The sequence below is a fragment of the Haliaeetus albicilla genome, chromosome 22 (assembly GCF_947461875.1).
Source record: "Haliaeetus albicilla chromosome 22, bHalAlb1.1, whole genome shotgun sequence".
In the NCBI taxonomy this organism is placed as follows: domain Eukaryota; kingdom Metazoa; phylum Chordata; class Aves; order Accipitriformes; family Accipitridae; genus Haliaeetus; species Haliaeetus albicilla.
Window position 1 is genome coordinate 9,818,386 of NC_091504.1, and position 27,019 is coordinate 9,845,404.

General features: G+C 48.8%; 1 protein-coding gene across 2 annotated transcripts in view; it reads right to left on the bottom strand.

The window, feature by feature from the left end:
- The window catches only part of AXIN1 (axin 1), a 73,271-nt gene extending 47,779 nt beyond the window's left edge, over window positions 1-25,492 (bottom strand). For both annotated transcript variants that reach the window (XM_069809808.1, XM_069809807.1), the window contains exons 1-2: window positions 25,363-25,492; window positions 22,111-23,082 (exon numbers count right to left, since the gene is read on the bottom strand). In XM_069809808.1, the coding sequence (XP_069665909.1) occupies window positions 22,111-22,988 (878 nt within the window). In that variant the 5' untranslated portion in view covers window positions 22,989-23,082; window positions 25,363-25,492. The remainder of the gene's footprint in view (window positions 1-22,110; window positions 23,083-25,362) is intronic.
- Window positions 25,493-27,019: the final 1,527 nt, after the last annotated feature.

The following is a 27,019-nucleotide window of genomic DNA, read 5'->3' on the forward strand; positions in this document are numbered from 1 at the left end:
GCAAGAAAAGATTTTGACCCAGTTTCAGATTTTAAGTCCATCTCCTAAACAAAAGCAGCTGAAGTTTAAATGAGCCAATTCTGCAGATCATTATGCTGCTATTACACAATTCCTTCCAATCCCTGAAATGTGGAAGATGTGCCAACGCCAGCCCAGGCACATCTTTGTCATTTCAGCTGGACTTCCATCCTTTCCACTAAAGATTTCATTCTGCTAAACCATTCTTGACAAATGCCAAACACTAAAATCTCCCAAATATTTATTGTAATTTCTTTGGCCACACTATCACAAGTGCCTAAATTCCCCTTCTCAGTTGGAGAGCTATCTAGACTAGAGGTCTCCAAATCTTTCAGCCTAATAAACATCATAAAGGCTCATGAGCCCCTATGAGTAGTAAGGGAGAGATTGTTTGTGCCACAAAAGGAACAAAAATGACCAGCCATCCCCTGCTGGCTATTCTCCTCCCCTAAGAACTTGGTCTAATCCCCTCCACCCTACAGCCCTTAAAAAACAATGTGCCAAGGAAAGGGAGCAACTGCTGTGCATACTGATTCCCTCCCCCAGCTTGGACATGGCTCCTGGAGGACCACTGCCAGCCAACTGCTAAGAGCAACCCCCTCTGAGATGCTGTGCTAAGGCAGAAGGTTGCTTTTCATCCCTCTATCTTAGGGACTACCCAAAGAAACTGTCATGCTGGTTGCAGCTCTCCTGGGCTCATGCAACAGCAGAGCTCTTCCCACAACCTCTTTGGGTTTCCAAAGCCCAGCAGATAAAAGGGCTGTGAAGCCTGCAGCCAGCCTGGGACCCTCCCCGAGCCAGCCCAAGAAGCAACTCAGGCTCATCCAAACATTTTGGGGAGAACGCAGAGGATGCAGTCCAAGGAGCACATTTCTATTTCTCTTCAAATGGTCAACGTGCTAACACAGTATCCTTTAGGAGAGGAGGTACACATGCTCGCTGACAAGCCACGCAGAGAGCAAGAGCCCAAGGTACCAAGGGAAAGGAGGAAGATGTGCCAGAAACACAGGGTTATGGCAGCTCTCAAAGCCACCCCTGTGTGCTCAAGTGTGCCAAGGCCAACCCTGGAAGTACTGCTGCCTCTAAAAGAAGCTACAGTTGAGAAGGTAACATTATAAACCTATAAAATAAGGTTTTACTGCTGCTGACTAGCTGGGACATGCAGAACATGTGTTGCAGGGAACATAGCATGATTTTATTAGCAAACACAAAGCCATTCATGCAGAGTGGCCCAAATGGGGTGGGTTGAATTAAGAGAACAATAGCAGTTCATCAGATGGCCCTTTCTTTCACATATGTCTTCAACTTACTACGCTAGCAAATACTTAAAGCAACTTGGAAATACATTTTCATCTGAAGACCCTCACGTTATTAACACATTAGATTAAAATCAAAATAATTGAGAACGTAACCTATTCCTGATGCTGTTCATTAAATGACTAAATCTAAACCATGAGCACTCAGCCAGCCTCCCCCTTTTGGAAACTCACTTGCAATCAAGTGACTATTTGCCCGATCTAGCCCAAGTCAGCACTCTGCAGCTCTGCTGAGACTGGTCTTTCAGCACTGAACACAACGCTGCCTCACTGCCCAAGCGTGTGGGTCACAGGACAGCTGTGGACCCCTGAAGTTGTCCAGGAGAAGTTGTGCTCAGGCTCAGACCAATCCAAAAGGAAAAAAAAAACCCTGTTGCGTCAGGGACTAATGCTAACCATGTTTCGAATTTGACCATGGATTCCAGTTCCCCAAATAACAAAACAATAGACACCAAAGAGGAAAAGTGGAAACTGCTGCTTAGGGAAGCTTGCCATGACATGCTGGCTGGAAGTGTGCTGGGACTAAATCCTGCTGCAACCGGGCTGGGGCTCAGCACGCCAAGGCAGCCCACAGGAAAGGCAAGGCTGACTTTCCCCTTTCGGAGCTGCCTGCTGGTCTGTCTGCCTCCCTGCCTGTTTCACCTCCAGCTCTCCTTGCAGCACCCGGTCTATGCACAGTATTTATGCTGCTCACTCACCCCAGGGTGGGAGGGATGAGAATAGATGAGCAGAATAGACAGGGGACAGAGGAGATGGGCTTGGGAAGGAGAGACTTCAAAAGTCACGCAGCAGGCTCCAGCTCTGAATGTCGTTACAATGGGCACCCCTGCAGTGACTTTAGGGTCTAGAGTTGCCTCGGTTTTGTTTTATGCCTAACCATTTTTAAGACTTTGCTTTGCAAAACAATCAGGTAGGTGAGCAGAGATGCTGCTGCTTTAAAGCTAGCATGAGGAACAGCCTGCCTACTGTTCATGGCTTAAATTACAGATTTGCCACAGGACACCAGTACAAATGATAAGGCAGCAGCGCCCTGGCTTAACCTTTGTCAAAGAATTCCTAATCTTCTCCAAGATTAGACTTTTGTTCTTCTTAACTGCCAGCCCAACACACCACCAAGACTGCAGGGGGCCAGGCCCACAAACATAAATTAATTACATCAGCTGTAATTCACACCTCTGGATGCTTTTGAAGTGACTCGTTAAGTGCTTTTGCATAAGACAGCTGGGGAAAAAAAAAACTAGTAGCCTATCACATTGAAATATAGATTTCTGTTGCCAGAGGAGGACTACACAGATTAAACCCTCATATCACAACCGGTGAATTCAAGCAGATGCAGTTTGTTTCAGTGCTGCTCTGTATCTATCAACTCGCAGAGTCCAACTGGACACCTCTAGGATCTGCAACAGTAGCAATAAAACAGCCATAAGGCAAGCTCAGCTCATCACTTCATCAGTCCGCACCCCAGAATTCAGTCCCTTTCCCCCACAAAGGCTCAGAGACAGAGAAGCTTCCCAGCCACTGCAGATGGATGCTCCTGCCCACCATCCAGCCATGCCAAAAGGAAGCTGAAACGTCACTAAGGAAGATGGCATTCCTCCAGGGCTGGAAAATGCCCTGTCCTCATGCAAATTGTAATGTTTCCCCCCCACAGCCGAGTGAGCGGGGGCCTCCAAAGACCACCGCTGTGCAAACAATAAATGAGAAGTGTTTTGGCTATGGCAACCTTTGCAATATGACCTTGAGGCGAGCAATGTGCCGCTGCCGGCGAGTCTCCAGAGAGCGAGCTTGGCATTGCCGCTTCGGCCAGCAGCAGCAGACCTGTGGGTAGGACAAGGCCAGGTAACCGCACAGTTGTTCCTGCTGCTCAGTACCCCACAGGGAAACTGAAAGATTTAAGTCAATCCCATGTTGGTGCTGCACAGCTTTCAAGGGAGAAGGACAAACTCATTTTCTTATAATTCACTGGAAGGAAATTGCAGAGCAGCTCAGTTTGCTCGGAGAAAACAATCCCCCATTGCACAGAGTGATGGCTGCAGCACGGAGGAGACCCAGCCGTGCCTGAGCAGTCAGCACTGCCGAAGCCATGCAGCGCCCAACCCTAACCTACGTCGTGACAACTTGTGAAGGGAAATCTCCATGCTTCAGTCCTCTTCCCGCTTGCCGCTTCTTTCCTGCTCCTTCCACCTGGGGACTACAGACAGAGAAAATCACCAGCAGCTTAATGATGGATGGGCAAAACCTTTATGCATATCAGATGATCGCTACCCGGAGGCTGATGGGGGAGATAGCGGCCCTAAGCTCATCCTGCTGGAATGGCACGTCAGAAATGCTGGTGGCTTTCTGCTTCCCAGCGAGTGAGTGGGGTGGCAGGGACAGGATGGGGGAGACAAGTTTTAGCCATTTTTGCAAGTTTAGTATTCCTACAGCGACCACATGCTGCACAAGAACAACTTCCAAGCCAATTAGAAAATTAAAAAAAAAACCAACCAACACTAAGGACTAATTGCTTAAGATAAAAACACCGCTTATCTCCCAAATGATTTTCCCTGACCCTTTGGCGCATGGCGGTTCTCCTCTGAATAAAAATGTGAGGTATTTACCCAGGGTGGGATTTTCATGAGGGCCTGGAGGTGTGTCAAGGCAAGGTCAGTAAGGAGAGAGGATTTTTTTTTAATTTTTTTTTTTTTTTTTTTTTTTTTTTTAAGGCCAACAGCTACAGCTTGGAATAGCTAGCAAGCAAGATTTCAGGCCCTCAGATTACCCTCCTGGTCTGCAAGAGAAACAAGAAACTGAAAGTCAAATACAGGCTGAGAACAAATGTTCCAAGTTAAATACATTAATCAATTAGATAATTGGAGTGAAAATGCTGCTTGGTGTCCCCAAAGAGGCCAGGAGAGGTTAGCGGGGGGAGACGTGGCAAAGCTGCAGAGAGAAGGACAGCCGTCCTCCACAGAGTGCTGAGGTTATGTGGTGGCGAAGCATTAAGGCATGTCAGAAAATAAACAACCTTTCTTGAATTCGTGATTTTTAGGATCAAGCAGAGAAACGCAGCTCCCAGGCCCATCTTCAGAGGCATCTCCTAGGCCTCCACCATGAATCAGAGCCACTCCTCGGCACTTGTCCCCCAGAAATGCAGAGTCTGCATCCTGCAGCAACAGCCAGGTGGGTCCCTAGGGTCCACCTCCTCCAGACCTTCCAAAAGCAAGCTGCTTTCGACAGAGGGGTTTCTTTGCGATGGCAAAGCCCTCCACATGTGCAGGGATCCTGCAGCGCCAAGCCTAGGCAAGGAGAGCGACCACCTCTCCCCACAGACCCTGCCTGTGGACCATCACAGCTACAACACCACAACGATGCGGAAGCAAGGCCAAACTCCTTCTTTGCATAGCCTGGAAAGAATCCCAGCAATTTCAACGACGGCAATCTCCCTGCCTGCCATCTCCCGCGGTTTTCAGCGCGGCTCCTTGAGGCTGCCGAATGCCAGCTCGATACCCCGCACGAGTAAGTTATTTCAAGCATTTTCAGCCTGTGTTGTTGTGTGCTGAGGTAGAGTTGGGTGTGAAGAAAGCATTCGTTGAGTTAACTCTGTTTTACTCGGCAAGTGGAACAAATTTCATCACCCCCTACAAGTCCATTCTGTTTTCTATTTATACCACAGCCATTTGGTGCAGGACTCAGGAGCAGCAGGAACAGGTGATGTAATGCACTGTACAAACAGCATTCTGTTCATACAGTGGGAAAATAAAGTGCATTCTCTTGGTTTCTTTGATCACACTTAAAACAATCAGATTAGAAGTCACAGATAACCCAATACATGCTGGAGATGAAAGGACTCTAGAGAAATAAATCACCCAAAGTTAGATATTAAGCAAGATTTCTCTCTCAACAATCAACTTATCTGCGGAGAGAGGAGGAATGACCATGTGGTTTCAAAATCCTGCCAGGCATTTTATTTATTTTTATAATACCATAAAGCTACTCCACCCACTTTTTCAGAATGAACGTTGCATTACACAACACATCAAAGGGACTTTATGGCCTAAATTAAGCAATAAAATAGTTGAGATCGTGCGTTATGCTGAAAATTGGCTGGCTCCTGGTGCCTGGTGAGATGGGAGGTGAACACCGCATGTTCAGAGCACCTGAAGAAAGCTTGGGGTGGCATGGCCTGAGGTATCAAAGTGTGTGGCACTTGCATTTAATAGACCAAAGTGAAGTTTGAGGCCTCTGGTGCCCATTGCAACCTTCTCTTGCCCAGGGGACGGTACCAACCCAAGGTATGGCATGGGATATCGGTGCTGGCATGAAGAGCTTGGTGCATTAATAGGATATGGTCCTTCATGCCCATGACCTTTAAGATTTGGTTTATAGACAAAGCTCTGTTGGAAGGTGTGGGCTTCAAGGATGTGGTTCCGCACCTTTGACAGCAAGCCATGCGTTGGGAAAAGGAGACAGGAAAACCCAGGTGAAAGCTGTTGGTAGGTCTGCAGCACAGCTGTGTTTCTGGCCATCTCCTGCCTCTCCCACCTCGATCAAAATTACATAAAAATTAGAATGAAGCCCCTCTTGAAATGTTTTCTGGCTTCTATGCATTTTTAATTGAAAAATAACCAGAAGAAGAGATATGTAAGAGTTGTGTGTCAGTGCTATGTGTTTATTTTCCAGCTCTGCCTCATGTCCTTACACAGAAAGGTGAGAAGTGAGAGGATATCAAGAGAGGAGAAAGTTGGCAGGTCCACCGCTCTGGAGCAGAGCAGGCACTAGGCAGAGTTTCCACTGGAGCAGCTTGGGAGGCACAAGAAAAGTCAACTTGCAACGACACATGAGCTGGCGGATCCCACACACCCTGCTGTGTGCATGTCCTTTCCTTCCCGCTCTCAAAACAGGGTTTAAAAAAAAAAAAAAAAAAAGATTTAATTAATTTGGGCCCTATCATGATTTTCTGTGGCCTGACTCATAGCGTTTGATCTCCCAAGTCTGGCGAGAGGTGTTTGAGCCTGCCCTTGGAGCCCCCGGCACTCCAGCCAAGCACCAACAATGACTAGACAGACTTCAGCGCCACTCCTTCCATCTATCAATAGAGTCACTGTTGGGCGAGCTGACTCACAGCTTTCCCTGAGAATTGTTCGGCACTGGTTCTCCATCAAAAGAGCAAAAATAAAACTAAATAATTCTATGTTTGTGGAGAGTTAGTTTAGCAAGAAGAGGGTTTTTATTTTAAGGTTTTGTTTTTAGGAGGTTCCTCCAAAGGAAGCTTGCACTGCTACTTTTGGGTGGCAGAATCATCCAGGAGCTGCCGGAGGACACTCAAGCAGCTCTTGTTTCTAAGTCATGCTCCAAAGGCACAGTGAGGAGAATATTGAAACTTACAGACTGCATGTTAAGGAAAACACACATATGCAAAAGTTCTGGAAACCCCCAGGTATGGAAGCAGAGCCATTCATAAACCAGCCTGCCTTGGCACAGCATCTCCTAGGGCTGCAGAGGTCAATGAGAGGGCTTTGCATTTTCCCTGTACATCTTTCCACCCCCTTAAGCCAAATGTGAAACCCCAGACTGGCCACATGGATCTACGTTACATCTTCCTCCACCACTCCCCAGAGCTGCGCTTGGGTTCAACGCAGTCAAACTCAGGTGGAGATGAAGGAGGGGTGAACGTACCCAGCCTGACACTTCTATTGCTGCTGTAAAACATGAAAACCACCCAGAACTACAACAAAGAACTTCCCAGTAATGTCTAAGTTCAATTAAGTAATAATGTTTAATGCCCCACCAAGGACAGATGCAGCTTGGGAAGACGACGACAATGAAAGCTTCAGCATGAGTGAGCATGACACGAACCTGGGGAAACACAAGTTTACAGGTAGACCTTGGCCATGCAACATACACCGCAACCAAGTCACCCCAGCATCCCAGATCTGCATTCCCACACATGCCCTAGTCTTAGAGGAATGCCAGCACGGTTGGGTTAAGGGCAGCCGAGCAGCAGCAGCAAATGGGACATGAGGACCAACTCCCTGTGCAGACATGTCGGACGGGGGTAAGACATGCTTTTAGTCTGCAGTAGATCCAAGTTCAGTATGGCCCTATTCTCTGTCTGCTCTACATCCAGGTACCATCGCACACCAATGAGAACTGGGATTCTCTATCGGCTTCCTTCAGGCTATAAAGCTTTAATTAACTGACTTCTCTATGGTATTCATGAACGTCAGCAAGCTCTACCACATCTTCTGATTAACTGCATTTAAGCAATTAATTCCAATTCAGCCTATTCCTCCTGAAACTTCATGCAATACGTCAGAATAAAGAGATGCCACTACCTTGTTAAGAAGACGGTAGCTGTCTGAAGGGTGTTTTAGGAAAGTACAAGCCAGACTTCTGCACAACAAAACATAAAGACAGTATTTAAGGTTTCTAGGTCCTTTGAAGGCCTCCAGGACTTTACAGGAGAGACCAGTCCCAGTACAAAGAAGGTACCTGATGCAATTGCAAGTCATGGTGGAGTCTCCAAACTTATCTCAATCAGACTCTCTTGATTTCCTGTTTGTGGCATTGACAAATAAAAAGGTCTACATTACAGGTAATTATACTTCACAGAGGACAACAATTAAGAAATAGCCAATTACATTTTACAAGCTCAGGATAATCAAAAGCTTCCTCAAATATCTAGAACTGCAATAAGCACTTAGAAATGGCAACTCCCAACAAATTGCAGGTAATTTAGAGCAATTTACACAGATGACATATTTCCCTATCTGTGCTTAAAACTTTCAAACTCGGTTCTGAAAAATACTGCAGGAGTTCCTGGAATGTATCACTGCTGATTTCTAAAAATAGTGCATTGCCCATTCCCACCTTCGCTGGCCTCGGAGGAGAGATGCAGGACCCCTGGTCACCACACTGCAAAGAGAAATTCACTTTGAGGAGAACAGATTTTAGATCAGATATTTAAAGAAGGGGAGGATTGTAATGTGCATACCAAGTCTAAACAACAACAACAAATAAATTCCTTCTATTTCTGTTGTTTGAAAAATATGCTCAATTTTAATACTGCATAATTTGATTTAAGCCTTATAGTTTTTAAAGGAACAGTCACCTGCTTTATTTGTAACCCAACACTGTAGCTCCCACGCAGTCAACACATGAGAACCAGGATCAAACAGCAAATTAAAAAACATTAAATGATTGAGAGGAAAAGAAACTACCTTTCTCATTTTCAAAGCTTAACCTTTTAGATGGGAGATTTAAAAACACCCCTAGAGGAGCAGAGGAGGAGAGACAAACAAGGATACGATCTAGTGATGGCTGTTATAGTATAGCAGTTTCATCCCTCACTTTCGATGCATCTTTTTTTGGGGAAAAAAAAAATGCTTTTACTTGTTGATGTGGCAGTGGAACTGCACTTTTACCTCAGAGCAGGGCTCCCATATTGCGTTTCACAATTCTTTGCAGTGATGGCTCCCTGTCTCCCGGCCACCAGTCCAGCTGTTAGTGCCATTACCTCAACTGTATGAGCATATGATTTCTGTAGGGCTTAATGCTGCATAAAAGCTGATGAAGTCCTTTAGACATGCATGTGACAGAGGAGGATCTGCTTGGCAGTTAATTAAGGACTAAAATCACAGAGGTATTGGTTGGAAGGGACCTCTGGAGGAGCAGAGTAGTCCAACCTCCAGCTTGCAGTGGGACTACTGTCAATACCAGGTAAGGTGGCCATGGCTGATGCACTTACTGAGAGCATGAGTATTTTAAGAAATCTGGTGAGAGAGGTAAAATCACGATCAGCTGTGGTGAGATACTGAAACAGCCTTTTCTGATCTTGCATCATAGGGACCACAGGAAGAGCAAGGAGGAAGGATTAACACAAGGAAAGCCAACAACATGCTTGAAAGAGCCTGGGACAAGCTTTAACACACTTCTCTCCAAGAATAGCACACCTATTTTGTGCATATGGGAAGCGGGAGATAGGACGAATAGTAAACCACTAATAAGGCACTCCTCTAGGACTCGGAGGGCACTCTGACCTCAAACAGCTTCTGACAGCTCGCACAGTCAGCAGGTCCCCAGCCAACCCATGTGTGTGGTGGGGCCACACCATCTACCCTCTTCTCTATTCCACCTGCTTAAGCCTGGATCGCTGCAGGTCGCAGACTGCAGGCAATACTTCCCCGCTGCTCTCCCCTCCTTCCCTGCTACTGCACTGCTGCTCTGATGCTCCCCACCTCCATGCTCACCCCAGCACCTGAGAAGGTTTTCCCACCCCTGAGGTCCCCACCACTCAAACCCTCTTTCCAAATTCATGCTCAGAATATGGTAACACAGAGGGAACTGATGCACTGGGCACAAAGTAAAGGCGAAATCCAGCAGCCTAGTGCAAATATAAACCATGGCTGCAGCGTCAGCTGGGGAGGGGAACTTGGTGCAGAAGGGTCACCTGCATGAAAAGGAGAGCTCATGAAAAACTTTTTAAGGCCCGAAAGCGCTCACTGTTTAATACAGAGTTTAGATCTGCAACACTAACAGGTGACCCTAAAAGGGAGGAAAAATTTATTTTCAAACTCTGTCTCCATCATAACTGCACTGGTAACAATACAGTTAGAAAGAGACCTCCCTACCATACTCCAGGACTGTTTTACTTGTCCTCCGTGCCAAAGGCAGAGTAACCCGATGTTATAAATCCTGTTCACGCTCAGCTATCACTCAGGACTGAATATAATCCTGTTTGACAAACCTACCTGTTTTATTAAGTTGCTAACTACACGAGTTAGATAATTTCAGATGCTTGCTCTTATAATCCCGATTTTGCCTACTTGGCATATCAATGCGTGTACATTCAATTTAAAAAGAAAAACTATTTTTAAAATTCAAATTTTAAAGGAAGCACATTTTTCTTCCCTGCTAATTGCCTTCTGTGGCTTGGCAACACCTTTGTGGACAACAGGTGTTCCTGCCACTACTGTCCCATCTGGAACAAGAGGTTTGGCTCCGGTCCCACCCTCTTTCTTCAGCTGAGGCTTCCAGGATGATTTCCAAAGCTGGGAAGTGAGAGGATTATGCTACTCCGTACCACCCGAGGCAACACACTACACCCAAGTCCACAGCCCAAGATGGGCTACCTGGGAGGGTTTCTGACATTGCTGGTGCCAAGCCACAGGTGGCAATTAACAAAGAAAAAGGGTTGCTCGTAGCTTGACTGCTGGCAATGTGGTTGATGGCTCCAGACAGAAGAACCTACAGGAGGCGAGAAAGAGAGCAATCCATGCAGAGCTGACTCAGGGCGTCACCGTCAGGGACCAAAACCCAGATGACCTTGCTGAGTCCAAGCAACTGCTGCCTCTCAAGCGTATCCTACCACTGGGGAGGCAGATCCAGTGAGCTGTAGGATGCATCTACCCTCCTGAGCATGTGGAAGAGCTGTGGGCAGGCACTGGAGGACTGCAAGGCCAGCATCTTCATTATAAAATCAGTGGGATATCAGCTCACTCACTACAGCTCCAACAAGCCACCTTTCCCAGGCTGAGCATGCCTAAGTCAATGCTATTTGCATGGGAGAGTCAGCTCTCAAGGAGAGGAGCTCCAGCACTGCATCAAGAAAGGAAAACAGATCAACATGAGGCCAGCTGACTTTTCTGCCAAGGCTGCTGCAGGATCAGAAGAGCCTCCCTGAGCTCCTGACTAAAGCTGCAGCTGCAGGCAGCAGGGGTCAGCAGAAGAGGGGCTAGAACAAGCACTGGAGTTTCTGCCTTCCTCAAATTTGTCCATCTCTTAGAGCCAAGCAGCGTGATGGAGCAGTGGAGCTTGACTGGTGAACTGTCCCAGGGACTGAGGGCACCCTGCTAATGTCTGGATCAGAGACACAACTTGAGATATCAGTCTTGGAGATCCTTCCCCTCCTCTCCCTGCTCTGCTGCAATGGAGCAATGCGAAAGGCAGTGCAGGCTGCAGCAGGCGTCCGCGCGGTGCCGTGCCTCTTGCTGGAGGAAAAACGCGCCCTGAACCTGATGAAACTGCAAGGCGTTGGTTGCACGGCAGTGACACCCGCTGCAGTGCCAGCTGCCCTCCCGGCCACGTGGGCAAGAGCCCTGCCCTGCGCGGATGCTTATCTGGGCCAGTGAGTCGGGCAGAGTGCTATGTTAGCATAAAAACAACAACCCCAAACAATTTTCAGCCAGTTCAGTGTAGTGCATTTCCAACTTCTTGGCAATCACAGAGAGAGAAGCATGTGAAAAATGCCCCTCTCTCAGCGCAGGCTACCTTCTCCTGAACACTGCAAGTTTGAAAATAAAAATACTGAGTTTTGCCCAGTTGGGCAGGAAGCACCAGCACCTGCAATGACATGCCACGAGGGAAAGCACCATACCCTCCAACACCCCTAGCATCAGACGTGGCCAGCCTGCTGCATCTGAGAGGGACCATCCAAAGGAACTTCCCTCCCTCCTTCCCTGGACCACTACAACACATACACCAGATACTGCTGGAGGGACGTAAAAAGAGGAGAGCAGATATAGCCCACAGCCACGACAGCCAAGCCATGGGCACACAAAGCTGCTCCCCAACCACCTCTCCACCAGTCCCATCAGCATATTTGTGTCATCCAGCTGCTACAGCCTTTGCCACCTAAACTAAACCTACAGAGAGCAAATCTGCATGAAACAGTTATTAAAATGGTGCGAGCCTCAGCACCCTGCCTATGCTAGTGCCAGCCACTGCTACAACTGGTTCCACCTCACCAGTGAAAACTCTGGAGTCGGAAAGGCCAGCAGAGACAAAGGTGTGCTGGGTTTACCTTTGAAGGGATTTAGATCTGGAGTACTCAACACCGACAAACTGCTGAGACAGGCATTTAGTCAGGTGTATAAACATCACGGACAGCAAATGCCAGCCTTGCAAGAATTCTCCTCCAAAGCTTAAGAATAAATTCAACACGTTTTTAAATAATTATGGATGAATCATTCAAAAAAACTTTCTACATTTTATCTTCAGTTGCTGACAGTGATTGTGCAGCTGTTTTGTTTCTAATACAATTACATATTCCCACCTACTTGCACTCTTAGTGTGTAGCAGAGTACCTCAGGTAGCAGAAAACCTAAAGCATAGGCTGACATTTCCTTTTGGCCTTTGGAAGTGACAGAACAGTTAACACAAAACATAATTTATTTGAGGTAGGAGGGGGAAAGAGAGGCCGCAAGTTAATTTCCCTTAGAAGCCCGATGGTCCCCACCCAGAAACCTGCACACAAAAGAATACTGCCTTTTAAACTGGTAGGTTAGGTCTGAGACCAGAGTGAAGGTTTGTCAACCACAACAAGCTACAGCTTGTTTAACAGTCGACCGGAGGGTTGAAAAGTCTAATAAAACTAAAGGGCCTTCTATAACAAAGTTGCTGCCACTTAAGGAGAACATTCACACCCATTCAGTGGGGTTTCTTTTTTTTCCAAACATGCAAAGGTATTTGGAGCCTCTAAAGTGAGCAAAGACACACCAAAACCCAGCAGCTAGAAACTGAAGCTGGAAAAAACTGAAGCAAGCAATAAGGAACACACTGCGAACAGTGAGAGTAACTAACCACAGGAAGAGATAACAAAAATGCTGCATGACCTCCCATCACTTGGATGCCTTTCTAAAATAGACACTTCAACCTGACCACAAGTTATTGTGCAAGAAATCACTGGCTGAAGCTGTGTGACCTGTTATCTCCAGGATTACCAAAGGAAAGTTTTTCCCATGCCCGTTTGGAAAGCTTCCTCTCTTCAGGAGGAAGGTTTATGGATCAGTTTTAGCAGGCTCCTCCAGCCTCTTCTGGGGAAGACCCAAAACCATCGCCTGGGGACAGCAGGATGCTCTGCCTTCTCAAATGCCTACAGTTGGGCTAATTTCCCCAGCCAGCAGCACTCAAATTGCCCCTGGGTCACAAGCTTTACTGCATATATCTGGAGGGGAAAACCACAGTGCCGTTTTACAACGTGACAAATCCTGTGCTGCAGTGACAACTTCTACACATCCCTTGCTGCCCATTTCCATCTCGTTTCAAAGCTCATCTATTTTTGCCAACATTGGTCCATCTTGAAGAAAAGAGGGTCAAGCGAGCCTTTTCAAAGTAGGTTTTCCCAAGAGAGGAAAACAAAGTTTCCCTGAACGTGGGGATGTTCAAAGACACATTAAATATAAGTACTTCCACAACAAAGATGGCAGCTTCTGCCATTTCTTTTCCTGGCAGAGCCACGGACCAAGCAACAAAGGACTTGGGGTGATGGTCTTCATCCAGCGCTAGCAGATCGGCAGAAGACACATGCTGCACACACCTGAGGTTGCCAGCATACCCAACAGCTTTCTTTTGTGGCTTTGCTCAAGAAGGAACATTTTTCATTTCCTAAGAAATAAATGTTATGACAGTCACATGGACTGAATTAAAAGTACAAAGACAAGGCTTCTTAGCCAAAGACCCCAACTTTTTATTAAAAAAATAAAAAAATACATGGCCTGTGGAAATCCAATCTGGGTAGGGCCATAAGGAGAGCAAGAAGGTTCCAAGGTCATGTTTTACAATCTTTTGAAGCAGGAATGAAGCCGATGTCCGAGGGAGGCATTTCATGCTGCACTCTGTACAGAGCTTCCCTTTTTTCAGCATGCTGCAAATGTTGCAGTGCAAGAACTTGCTGTCTTTGCTCAGGCACTTTTATTTATACACAATAAAGCCCTTGTGCAGGAGATCAAGGCTGTATTTCATTGATTTGACATGATGGTTAACCTGTGAACTTTGCCCCTGCTAATAGAATAATTTCTATTTGTTGATTCCTCTTTTGGGATCCTCGAGGGTAACAGTCGCTTCATCCCAGCTCTCATTTGCATGTCTGGTGCCAAATGGTTTTACAGCTCTTGCTTCTGTGGGGCAGAGCCAGGACAAAGTTAATCAAACCCAGTAGCTACAGCTGGATATGGAGTCCCTGTACCTCTCTCCCTGGATCCCACCTATAATTCCCAGGAGCTCTCCTGCAACTTGGCTCCGATTTGTACTTTGCTTGTGAAAGCCTGGATTGGTCCTCAGCTACCAAAGGACCGACCCCACATGTATACATGTGCTGGCGGAAGGTCCCAAAGCAACTGCCCGGAGCAGGCTGTAAGCAATGGCACAACAAGGAAGCTCCTCTTCCAGATAAATCTTGCCCAGTCCAAGATGCTGATTGCCAGTCAAGAAAAAGACCAAAATTTATAATTGTAAAGAATAAATCTGTTGAACACTAAAGGCACGGTTTTCCAGCAGAGCTAACCCACTCTAAATATGGGCTGCTGGAAAAAAGGCAATCCTACCTCCCCACTCCTACTGCTCTCCTTCCAGCACCAGCATTTTTCTGAACACACGCTGGAGATAAATGACAAAACCCTAAACCTCCAGAAAAAAGGAAAATTAAAATGGAGAGAGGGAGAGGACTGAGACTCTCCAGTCTACAACAGGACAAGGAATACATGGGGGTTAGAAGGCCAAAGGAAGAACAAAATCCAGTAGCTTCTTGTCATTAGCTCTGGAAGTAGGTTCAGGGACTAACATGAGGTGCTGGTGAGACCAGTAGGTCTCACTGGGGTATATCAAAGAGGTTTTTTCCTGTAGCTATAGTTTTCCCTCCCTCCACTGTTTTTCATCAGGATAGATGAAAGCTATTAATCTATTAGCTATTTAGATCAGCTAAAGACCTTCTAAAAGCTGGTATTTCAAGGACAGGTTGTATTGTGGGGGCCACAGGACCAAAAAATTCCAGGTCTTACCACAAAAGTATACTCTGGAATCTTCAAAGGTAAAATCCAATTTCCATGTGGGTTTTATAGAATTTGGATAATCTGACTTAAAACTGCAACGGTTCTACTTAAATTCATCACTGCCTTACAACAGTGAAGAACCCGGACCAGGGCTGTGAGTCATGATGGTTTTGCTTTTACACGCAAGCGTGACCTGCTACAATTTAATTTCTGAGCGTGACTTCAGGCAAAGCAGCTCGTTCTGGCACATGGCAGAGGGGAATGAGAAGATGCGTGTCTCCAAAAGAGTCAGACCTTTCCTGAAGTGCCCGGAGCCGGGTATTCAGGGCTGCACCAGCAAACGGGCAGCTTTGCCCCCGACAAGCAGAGATGGGCACTGCAGCCCCCAGCGCAGCTCACACCTGAGCCGCGTGCGTACTGCAGCAGTAGGAAAAAAATGAGCCTTTTAACAAACAAATCGATTCCAAAACAGCTGACCACTGTGAGATTGTGTATTTCCAAGAGTGTCGCCTTCTTTGCAGAGTCCAAAGCTGCAATTCCAAGTGAAGCAGGCAGTAATTAGCTAATTACCCACATTAGGATCGATGGTGTTGGACCCGTTTTATATCTGGTATGCTCAAAAGTGTAGCTCTTCTCCAGTATTGTTCCACTTCCAAATCACCTCCACTACCGTAGCAGCAGAGCTATGACATCCCATTGCCATGGAAGAGGTTGATAACAAGGCACCACGGACAACCGGCCTCACCCACGTGGGGACAGCGCAACACCAGCTGCTCCACGCTGCCCAGTGAGACCAGGCGGAGCAAACCCCTGCTCTCAACCAAGTGTCAAATCTTTTCAGAGGGATGCTCAGAATTATATTCACCAGCAATTTGACTTTTTAATCATTTCAATTACTGTGACTAAAACCCTTCAATCGGAACAAAACCAGGGAAAAATAACCCCTCTCCTTCTGAAACAGCCTGCCTAGCTTAACAGACCATACCAAATTGTGAAGGTTTTTGCTTTTGTGGTCTTCACATATTTCATTTAATGCAGATAATTAACCTCAGTTTCTAATTTCAAATCCTCCACATAAGGAAGCGAAGCAATTGAATACATTCACTGACAGACGGAAAATTAAAATATTACTACAGCTTCTGCATGTGGCTCAAAAGACAGGGCCTTGCAAAAGATCTTTCTTCTTTTATTTGACTGATTAACTGTAATTTGCTTAATGGATTTAAGGATGAGCCTAATAATCCAATGATATTTCCAGGAACTGATTTAGGATATCAGCACCTCTGTTATGAGGGTTTTCTTAAACAGCAATTTTCTGCACTACACATACAGCCATTTCTGAAACCAGATTTTTCCACCATTCTAATAAAACCAGGTCTATGATTTATTTTAAATGCACAGTGACTGCATGACTGGCCTTGCACCACGCAGCCACAGCGCTGTAACTTCTTGGAGCACCTTCTGAAGCCCCAAACCTAGGGATGACCCATGACCAGAGCGTGGTCCAGCAGCCAGTGACCCAGCCCTGAGGACAGGGAGGACTTCTTTGCACGGCTTGGGAAGGTGGGGAAGTCAACAGCTCTACCCTAACACGAGGCCAGCGTGTGTTTGCCCAGGACCCCCACACTCTTCTCAGTCCCTTTTCCACCAAGAAAGCCTGGCATAACAGGATTTCACAGTCTGTCTCTATAGTTAATAAATCCAGGACCTAACAGACTATTAAAGGAAAACATCCAAGAGGCAGTCATTTTTAAAATGTCCAATGGTAACTAATTATTCAAGGGATTAGTCCATTATAGCAACAACAAAGAAACTCTTAAAACATAAAGCCAAATTGAACAGCAGATCAAAACCAAGGTGTACCCGCCCCATGAGCTACCTCCTGGGTGCACTTCTCAGCATCCTGGGATCAGTTCAGCTCCCATTCAGCCTTTTAGCACCCAATTCTTTCTGGGTTTCAGAACCCACACCAACCTTGTTCTCAAAACACAGGATTTCATGATTTGCACCATCAGTGTAAGTGCACATCAAAATAGGGCCATTGCCAACACTGGACCAGATAGGCCATGGCTCTGTCTCACCCAGACATGAAGCCCTCCAAGGATGGAGATCCCTTCCCATCTGGTGACCTGTTCCTGGGCTGCATCCCACTCCTCATGAAGATTTTTCTTCTGTCATGTTCAGCCTGAAACTCCCCAGCACCAAAAAGAGGGGGATATAATTCCCCTTTCATGCTTCTAAGAGAAAAGATTCTGTAACCCAAATAAAACTCAATCACAACAAAATAAGGTAGCTGTTTGCTGGAGGAGGGGAGAAAAGCTATCCATTTATCAAAAGAGAGTGCTAAAAGCTTAACTACTTGTCTTTAAAAAGAAGCCAAAGCACTGATCCATAACCAAACAACAAATACACCACTTCTTCATCTTGATTTGTGTAGAGGCAAAGCTATGGGCACAAAAGGTATTCTTCTTCAAATAAAATCCATTTTAAAACCTGGCAACCGCCAGTATAAATACTTTACACTGTTAATGTAAGCATTTCCACGTAGAAGTTTCATCAGCTTAACAATCTATTTAAAAAAGCTGGCATAACTTCTGTGCAAAAACACCATCAGTCTTTGTCTTGTATATCTTACAGCGCTCCAGTCAGTAAATTACCACTTAGCACTATTAGCATCAGACCCCACCTCCCCGTTAGACTCACTAACTTCTCTCAAGAACAATGCAGAACCAAAACTATTCTTCTATAACTTATTTTCTTTAAAATTGGAAATAGCCACTGCTCCACACAGACTCCAAACAGGGTTGTACTGATTACAAGTGATGTTATGGGCCTAGCAATTTTAATTCAAGCTAAGTGTCCAAAACTTTTTTTTCCACCTTTACATATGGGTATAACATTCAGTAACTGCTTTTTTTCCAGCAAACAAGCTCTCATGAAGCTCCAATAGCCTAATTCCAAGATGCACATGCTGCCTCTGCAGTCAAACAATAAGACAGTAACACATGCCTTAAACTTTCTAAACACAGACTGCTCCTGCATCAGTGTTTGTGATTTTGCATCCCCAGTTTTCCACCCGTTCAGTACAATTAACACCAATTCCTTCACCACACAGTCTTGAGTCAGAGTGTGTAATTTAATATTATGAACAAAGCAGCAAACTCAAAATTAGGTCTGCCAGCTAAATTTCAGCTTCTTCCTCATGCAGGCCCAGCTTCTGACCACTGGACCATTTATGCTGCCAAAGCCATAGAGAGATCCTGCATCTTCCCTGAACCAGCCTACACCGTTCCTCTCCATGTTACAGTTCATCATTGCCTCGTCTCAGACCAGAGATTGTCACATCCCTCTAAAGCTCCTTCAGCTTTTCTCCACTTGCTTTCTCTGCACACCCTGTTATGAAGAAGTGCTGGCTGTATTTTTTGGGGAGAGCTGCCCTCACGTGTGTCCAGAGAGGCTGCCAGTACGTAGGCACAAGCATAAGGACTCTCCTGTTGATTTCTACCAGCCCTGGTGGAGAATCACATCACCCATCCCTTTCATCTGAGCCACCAACACTCGTGAAATGCCATGAGATTAGACAGCTCAGCACTGTGGAAATTAAAGCTTGGATCTTGTAGCCAGCTTCCTTTAAAACAAACCAACCTATGTGTATATCAAAGCCCCCGTTGAGAAATTTCTCCATCCGCGCCTAGCAGTTCCACCACAACACTCCTCAATAGCCAACAACTGGAGATTTCACCCACCACCATGTGTCCTCTCATCACCATCATCCAGGTTTCCTTTTCAACACATTGTGTGCTTCATGACACGGGTCAAAACCCAAAACAATTGGCAGAACTAACCCAAATCTCCCAGTTTGCTTGGCTTTCAGAAGAGACGAAGGCAGAGCTGCTCACAGGTAACACCATGTGCTCTTATCACTTCCCACCACAGGAAGAAAGTAAAGGCAACAGCTGTGAGCACTGCTCTCCAATGCTTTGGGAGTGGGCGCAGAGCCCCTTCCAACACAGAGCTAAAGAGACAACAGAAGAAACCCACCCTGACAAAAGAGACAACGACAACCTTTCACCACCAAACACCAAATTTCCAACTTTTTAAGACGTGGGCGTTTTCCTGGAGTGCTCAAAAACCAGGCTGCAGGGCGGTTCTCAGGCACAGGTTTAATTTCTGCTCTTCAGATCCGAGGAACGCTGTCCCAGTGTGTCAGAAGAAGGTTAATGAACGATTTAGCCACCCTCACAACCACGTTAGTGTCACTTTCGGAAGCTGCAAGTTAATGCCCGAGATCTTCGGGGGTTACCCTCTTTGAAGTTCACTGATCCATAACCAATGTCCAATTAATTTGCAGGAGCCTAACTATAATGACTATTGGCCTTTTCCTATGCATACAAAAACGCAGTGGGTAACGGTGATGCTTTTGGCTTCAGGATATTCTCAAATACACATGCACATTTGCACACCTTCAAAATACCCAATGCTCATAACGGGTTGTCTTCTGCCGTTTGAGGAATTTTTCATGTTTGCTTGGCCGAGAGCAGAGCTACGGCATCAAGATTTATGAACTTTCTGCTGCAGAAAATTTGGAGCTGATTCAAGATGCTCATTTGCTAACAGAGAAATACTTCTATTGCATTTGCTCAGACTCCTCTTTAGTTAGGGTTTCCATGGAAGTCAAGGAATAGATGTTCAATCTTGGGAAGATTAAACAGGCCCTCAGATATAATGCAAAACAGCTTATTTCAACATTCCCTCAAGAACAGAAACAAGAAATTCTTCCACACATATGCAAAAAAAAAAAGGTTTGTGGAAATTTTCAAAATAAATTGGGACCCAGCCTTTCAAATGCTGCGCGCAGCTATCGCTTCTTGCTGCAAGCAGCCCCACCAGCTTCCAGTATAGTTACTCAGGCGAGAAAGTCAATGAACAAAAAAGTCTGCAGGATAAAGATGCTACAGCTTAAAGCCCAGCTTATTCAAGACAACTATTGCTATACAACATCCAGGAATTAAGTTAATTCAACCACAAGGTCTTGCACAAAGAGGAACAATCACCTCATAAATTAGTATCTCAGCAGATTTTTTAGAATTAAAAACGCAGAGATTACGCAGTTCGGCAGCATCCTCTGTGGCGATGCTCTGGACGCTACTAGAGCTGACATACCAACATTTAAAAAATAAAATAAATCACTTATCTTCAGTTATTCCAGGCTGAGAAATGACTCCTGCTCTGGTGAGAATGGTAAATGTTTCCATGCCTCTCTACCCCACAGGTCAATGGAACGTCAGTAGCCACAATGACAGGCTGTTGGACACTACAAATTAATAGCAATGCATTTTTTCTGACCTCCATCCCCCAGGTAAAGATTTATTTCATGTTGTTCCAATCTGGTATGAAAATGCCCAAGACCGAGGAACTCTACTCCAAAATGCTTCTATTGTACAGCACATTTCTTAAACCATTTTAAAATCTGGCACAGATATATTCAGATAATGGGTAAAGTGCATTTTTTTCTGAAGCTGGAGCTGAAAAGTGCAGTGTTGCATGCGGGTTTTTGCTACCTGCTCTAGTAAGGAAACCAAACACAGCTGAACCTCAAATAAGTTATTTTCAATCTTAAAGCCATTACTGCTTAAATAAAAAGATACTTAAATCGTAGACTTTTCTAATCCTTCGCTTATAGTGAGTACCTGACCGCTCAGTAAAAACGCACTTCAAGAAACATTCAAGGTTTTTATTAACTCCATGGGAAAGTCCTGAGACCCTGGGACATTTTTTCTGACTCCTGATTAAAACAGCAGGAGTCCACATGAATTCCCCTTCTTTTTTTCCCCAAGAGTTTCACATGCAACATTCCCTCCTCAAAATCTATAAGAAAACAAGAATCAAACCGAAAACATTTTGCCAGCTGAAAGGCGCAGAGACCTTGTGTGGGGCGGGATGCGTATCCAGCTGCCAGCCTAAAGGGATGGCCGAGGGAGATTAAATACAGAAATGCTTTTCATAAGGCAGGCGGCTTTGAAGAGGACAGTTCAGCTACTTCATTTCGTAATCTTCACAAAGCGTCAGATTTTAGCCTAAGCAGGTCTTAAAACAAGGAGATTTTATTTAAAAAAAAAAAAAAAGTAGGAATGTGTTCTGGCCGGGTTCTGTTGATTCAGCAAGGGTTAGACACACACACGCTTATTGATCCCAGAGAGCTCCCTGCTAAGTTAATTGTCTGGAATTTTAACTGAGCTCTCAGCAAGTTTCAAAATCCATGTTGGCTGGAAGTGGGTGGGGGACCCAGAAAAAAAACAGGCTGCAAAACTCTGCAACTCCTCCAGTTAAAAAACCCAGCAATTACTTTGCTGAAGGGAAAAGCTACAGCAGGGAATGGTTTTAACTGGATTCGGTGATTCTGACTTTGACACTACTAGAATTCAGTGCTAGGAATCTTGCGTGCAAAGCAGTACCACTACCAGGGAGCACTGTGAACCCCATTCCTCTCATATAAGCAGGTGATGATATCTCCTGCAAGCTTCCTGCAGCTTCTAGTTGTGGCTCATCACAATTTCCTCATACATTTACACAGAGAAGTTTTATGATGAGATGTACTTGCCTGCATTACAGTAACTGAATGCTGACCTTCTGCTGGTGTGAGCTACAGCCAACCTGAAACTGCAGCTTGCTCAACTGCCTGTGCGTGCAAAAGGACTGTCCATGGCTCTGCACTGCCCACCAAGCCCTACCTGCCTCCAGACCACATCTAGCAGCAGTTTCCCCAGGTGAGGAACATGCTGCAGGGATGATTTGGGGCAACCAGATAGGAATGACCAAAGACACCCTTAAAATAACCCGCGACTACTTTCAAGTAAAGCTTTACACTCCTCCAAAGCACCTGTGTAACGCCATCCTGTACCGATGCGGAAGCTCCCCGCCACCCAAGGTCCTCCAAGGCTTCCCATCACCCCTGCGCCCTCAGCGTCTCCCCAGTCCGTTCCTTGGAGGCACGCCGCAGAAGGGATGCTGCCCCGGCGCTCACCTACCTGAACTCCCTCCCCTCGCTGTAGCGCCGAGCCGAGGCAGCGCGCTGGGTGGCCGTCTCCAGAAGCAGCTTCTGCGTGAGCCTGCTGGAAGGTGCTGAGTCCCTGCTGGCCTCGGGCTCGGCCTCTTGGTCACACTTCCACTCCTCGTCCTCGTTCAGAGTTGGCAGATAACCGGGTAGCCCTTTACCTGTCCCGGACCCTGAGCTTGGATCGCTATAAATTTTTGGACTTTCCCCACCTGTCCTCGTGTATTCCAAATAAATATCCGACTTAAGGAACAAAGGGTAGGTATTGTCTTCTATCATGCACTGAATCTCCGTTTGGGCCTGGTCAAACATGTCGGGGTCAATCTGCAGTTTCATGACGCAGTCTTTGATGAAGCTTTTTGTGGCCGGTTTGATCTGCCGGGACACAATGCCGTTGTTGTCAAGGATGTATTTTTTGTAAATGGCTTTTGCCAGCTTGAGTCTTTTTTCCTCGTTAGATGTGCATGGCTCCAGCTTCCTGAAGCCACTGCAGGCAAACCAGAAGTCCAGCAGATCTGCGCAGTCCTCCTGTTTCAGGAAAGTCCTGAAGAGGTTGATGCCGTCTTGATCATCCAGCAAGGAGTGCAGTGACTCTGCCCACTTCAGGTAGGGTGGAGTTGGCGAAGCACTCCCCTCAGGCTCGTACCCCAAATCCAAATCGGAACGCCTCGGTGTTGCTGTGGACGTCTCATTTCTAACCACATCACTTTTACTGGAGTAGAAACCGTGGCTAACTGGCCTTGGATCTGTGGACACGAGTTCCCCCTCCTCACCAGGAACCGGTGGCCTCGGAGCATCTTCGGTGAAGCTTCCTCCGAGGTCCAAGGGGAAGCCTTTCCCCTGGATATTCATTTTTCTGGTCCTTGCTTGCACAGGAACAGTGGGGGATGAGCTCAAATCTCAAATCACCAATATTTGTAGCTCCTGGGTAAACAAGTTTGTTTGGCTGAAACAGATGAGAAAAAAATAAGCGAGTATCACTGTAAATAAACACTCTAAGATTACAAACCACTAATTTTGTGCTGCACCACTACTGTATTAATGCCTCTTTTTCAGCGGAATCAATGGCAAAGCTCTCGGCAACTTCAGAGAGCAGAGAATTGGCTCAAACCAGGTACCCTCTAAAAATGACAGTTACACAATATCCCAAAACTTTACATCCAGCGTTCGGCATCGCCGATATGGCTGGTGCTACGCTAAAACAGCGGCCAAATTCCCAACACTGGTGGTTTCACAGGACCCTGGGATCTGGCAGTGCCCTCATCCGAGGGATCTACACTTAGGTACCACACGGTGCCACAGGACACATGCCGTCTTCTGCACTGCCATGAACTCCTCTCCACAGCCTACCTGGACAGCACACGTACCAGGTCATACTAAGGCAGCATGTTTTTATCTGGCTACTGATCTAGGAAATTCTCATCCCCAAACAGGAATTTAAGGCTTGTGAAAAATATTTTGAAAGAATATCCAGTTAGTCCTGAAAGCAAGACTGCACCTTAATCAAACACAGGTGGCTTTTGTACGCTCAAGTGACATACCAGCGCCACATTCCTCACAAATCTCTGCATTTCAGAAATACACTGCTTCGCCTCGTCTAGCTCTAGGGGAATCCAGATGTATCGTTGACCCCGATATTTTGGGCATCTGGACTGCATTCTTGCTTCAGATAGGCATGTTAGCACAGGAGCTCAGTTCTGGCACCATTTTTTGTAGACAGGCCATTGAGAAAAGGTTCATTTATGCTAACAACATCACATGCTACGAGCCTGGGAAAATTTCAGGTCATCAAAGGAAGATGAGAAAACCACCTTGAGAAGGAAATCTGATCAAGAACAACATTTTTAAAGAGCAACAAGTCAATATGGAGGATGAGAGGTGTGGGGAAGGAGGGGAAGACAGAGAAGGCCAAATCCCCGGGTTGCTACTTCTGCTGCTTGATAAGATAACTTCATTGTGTAAAGACAGTAGCAAAAGTCTTGTTTCACAGCACAGCATCAGCCTCGAAGCCCCGAGTACTGCAGAGCACCAGCTGCCTGACGAATTACTCCATGCACTGGATTAACTCAACTGCATGTGAAAACACAGCGGGAAAGACACATCTTAGCTCGGCCTCCCTCTCAAAGCTCACCCCACCCCAACGAACGCACCTTTGGGATGCTTTGCCATTTTTTCCCCCCAGTCACTCCCTCTCTCCAGCCGAACCAAGAACCGCCTGTGCCTATGCCTACGCCTGCGCCATGCCTGTCCTCACAGCCCACCCGCTCACCGCGGAACAGCTCCGGCGAGACCAGGAGCGGCCGGCGAGCACGGCGGGACCCCGCGTGCTCGACCCCCGCCGCGCACCGCAGGAGCCGGTGCCGCCCTCACGCCCCGTCCGAGCCGCCCGGAGCACGCAGCCGCTGCCCTGGCACCGCGGAACGGGGCTGTTTCTTCGCACCACGCTGCGGTTTTAGGTCGTTTTCACCCCGGGTACGGACGCGAGGGCTGGACGCGCACCCGTCTCCCCGGCGAAGGTCCCCCCCCGGTCAGCCCTCGCCCGGGCGCTGGAGACCCCCCTGGGGCAGCCCCCTCGGCCCCGGGGGCAGCGGCCCCACAGCCATGTCGGTCATTGTTGCGGCGAGGCGGCGCTCGCTCCTCACCCCCGCCGGGGGGGAGCCCCGCGGGGCGCCCGCCGAGAGCGGGCGACCGCCGGCCGGAGCCGGCGGGGACGAGCGAGGCGCCCGGCCGAGGGTCGCCGGCGTCCGGCCGCCTCTCTCCCCACAGAGGGGACCCCCCCCACACACACCCCCGCCCCCGGCCTCACGGCCCCGGGCAGAGGCAGCCTCGCCCCCGGCCCGGCCGGGCCCCCCGCCGCCCCGAGTCGCCTCGCGGGAGGCGCCGGGCCGGGGCAGGCTCCGCGGGCGGCCCCGGCGCTGACAGGGCGCCGCGCGGGGCCCCCCGCCGCCCCCGGGCAACTTCGGGGGGGAGGCGACCCAGGCGGGCCGCCCCCCCCGCCGCCGCCGCCGCCGCCGCCGCCCCCGGCCCCGCTCGCCCTCGGCGGCGCGGCCCGGCCCGTGCCCGCCGGCAGGCGCCCGCCCCCCCCCCGCGCCCAGGGCGGCCTAGCGCCGGCTCGGCGGCGCCCGGCGCGGCCCCGCGCCTCCCGCCCGGCGGCGGCCTCCGGCGCGGCCTCGGCGCAGGGCCTGGGCTCGGGGCCGCCTCCCCGCTCGCTCGCTCGCTCACTCACCCGCACGGAGCAGCAGCGGCGGCGGCGCGGGGCCCGGCCCATGCGGCTCAGCAGCGGCGGCCCGGGGCGGCGGGCGGCGGCGGCGGGGCGGCGGCGGCACAAAGCGGGCGGCCCGGGACGCCCATGGCCGCGGCCGCTGGCTTGTGGCGGCGACAGGGAGAGAGCAGCAGCGAGCCCCGCACCGCTCCGCTCCGCCTGCGCCGCTGCCTCCCAGCGCCGGGGAGAGCGGCTCAGCCGCGCCCCCCGCGCCCCCGGACGGTACTGCGGGACCGGCAGCCCGCGAACCGGCAGCCGGCCGCGGGGGCGGAGCGGGCCCGGCCCGGCCCGGCCCGGGGGAGGCGGCGCCGGGGGCACGCGGGGGCCCGGGACCGGCGGCGGCCGGGCGGGCAGGGGCGCTCTGCGGCCCCGGCCTCCCCCCCGCCCCGCGCTCGCTGCTAGGCCGGCGGGGAGGCGCACGGAGGTCCCCGCCCGAGGAGGCCTCGAGCCCCGGGGAGCCCCGGGCACATGGCCCAGGGCCCGCGCACGGCGCTGGGGGCCCCAGCGCAGCCCCAGCTGGGCTAGCGCCTCGCTCGAGGGCCGAGCAGCTCCAGGGCTCCGTCTCGCTGCGGGCAAGAGGAGCCTGCAGAGCTTCTGCCAGCATCCAGGGCAGGGGACGGCCCGGGAGAGGGTCCCGCTTCAGAGACCTCCAAGGCCTGGTGGAGGAGCTGGCTCGGCGCCGCAGGGAAAAGGCAGCCGCCCGCAAAGCCGCCATGGGCCTCTACTGCTCTGTCCGGGGTCAGACGGCGACGTCTTCAGCCAAGCTCTGCCCAGGAGGGAGCACGCTCCAGTGGGCCTGGGGATGGAGGAGCGCGGTGGCGGCTCCACCGGCGGCCCTTGCCTCCACGAACAACTAGAGCTGGTTTAGAGACTGCGGCGTGCGTGCCCTGCTTCTCTGAGCAGGGCAGTTCTGCGGCAGGGAGAAGTAAGGGGACTCACCAAGAGGTGGCACTGTATGGACTGAAGTGGGTCAAACAACATGGAGACTCCCGCGAAAGGCGGTTGGCAGCGTGTCTTACCCCGAGATGGTTGGTTATGGGGAGCTTCTGGCCAGGCAGGGTACCCCCGCACTGAGGCTGCAGTGCTGTCCCAGAGCGATGGCGGACATTGCGGGAAGAAGAAGGGGATTACCAGATGCAGAGATCGAACAAGAGTAGCGCAATGGGGAAATGCGAAGCCTGCTTCTTCCCTGGAAAGCGATGACATGCTCAGAGCCCTGGGACTGAGCCAGGCAGACCCCTATGTACCGTCCCAAAAGCTGAACGTGCAAACAAGCCACAAGGCAGTCCTCCAAAAATCAGAAACTACTCAGAAAGATTTCTGATCGGAATGGTTTCTGGGTTTTGCTGCAATTACTCTACTGTGCGTGCCTGTTTCCATGCATTTAGGGAACACTTTTGGAAACGTACAGTGTTTTTCTCCAGCTTTCTGAAATGCACACAAGTCCACCCTGAGCAGCGGTGCTCCCCTTCCCGCCCCGGTGCAGAGCCCGGCAGGACAGTGTGGGTCCTTACGCTCTTTCATGTGAATGATGCTGGGAGCTGATTTACATGTAGCAGAGCAATACTGATCTCAGGCATAATAATGGAAAAGCTGATGTGGGATTCAGCTGGTAAAGAAT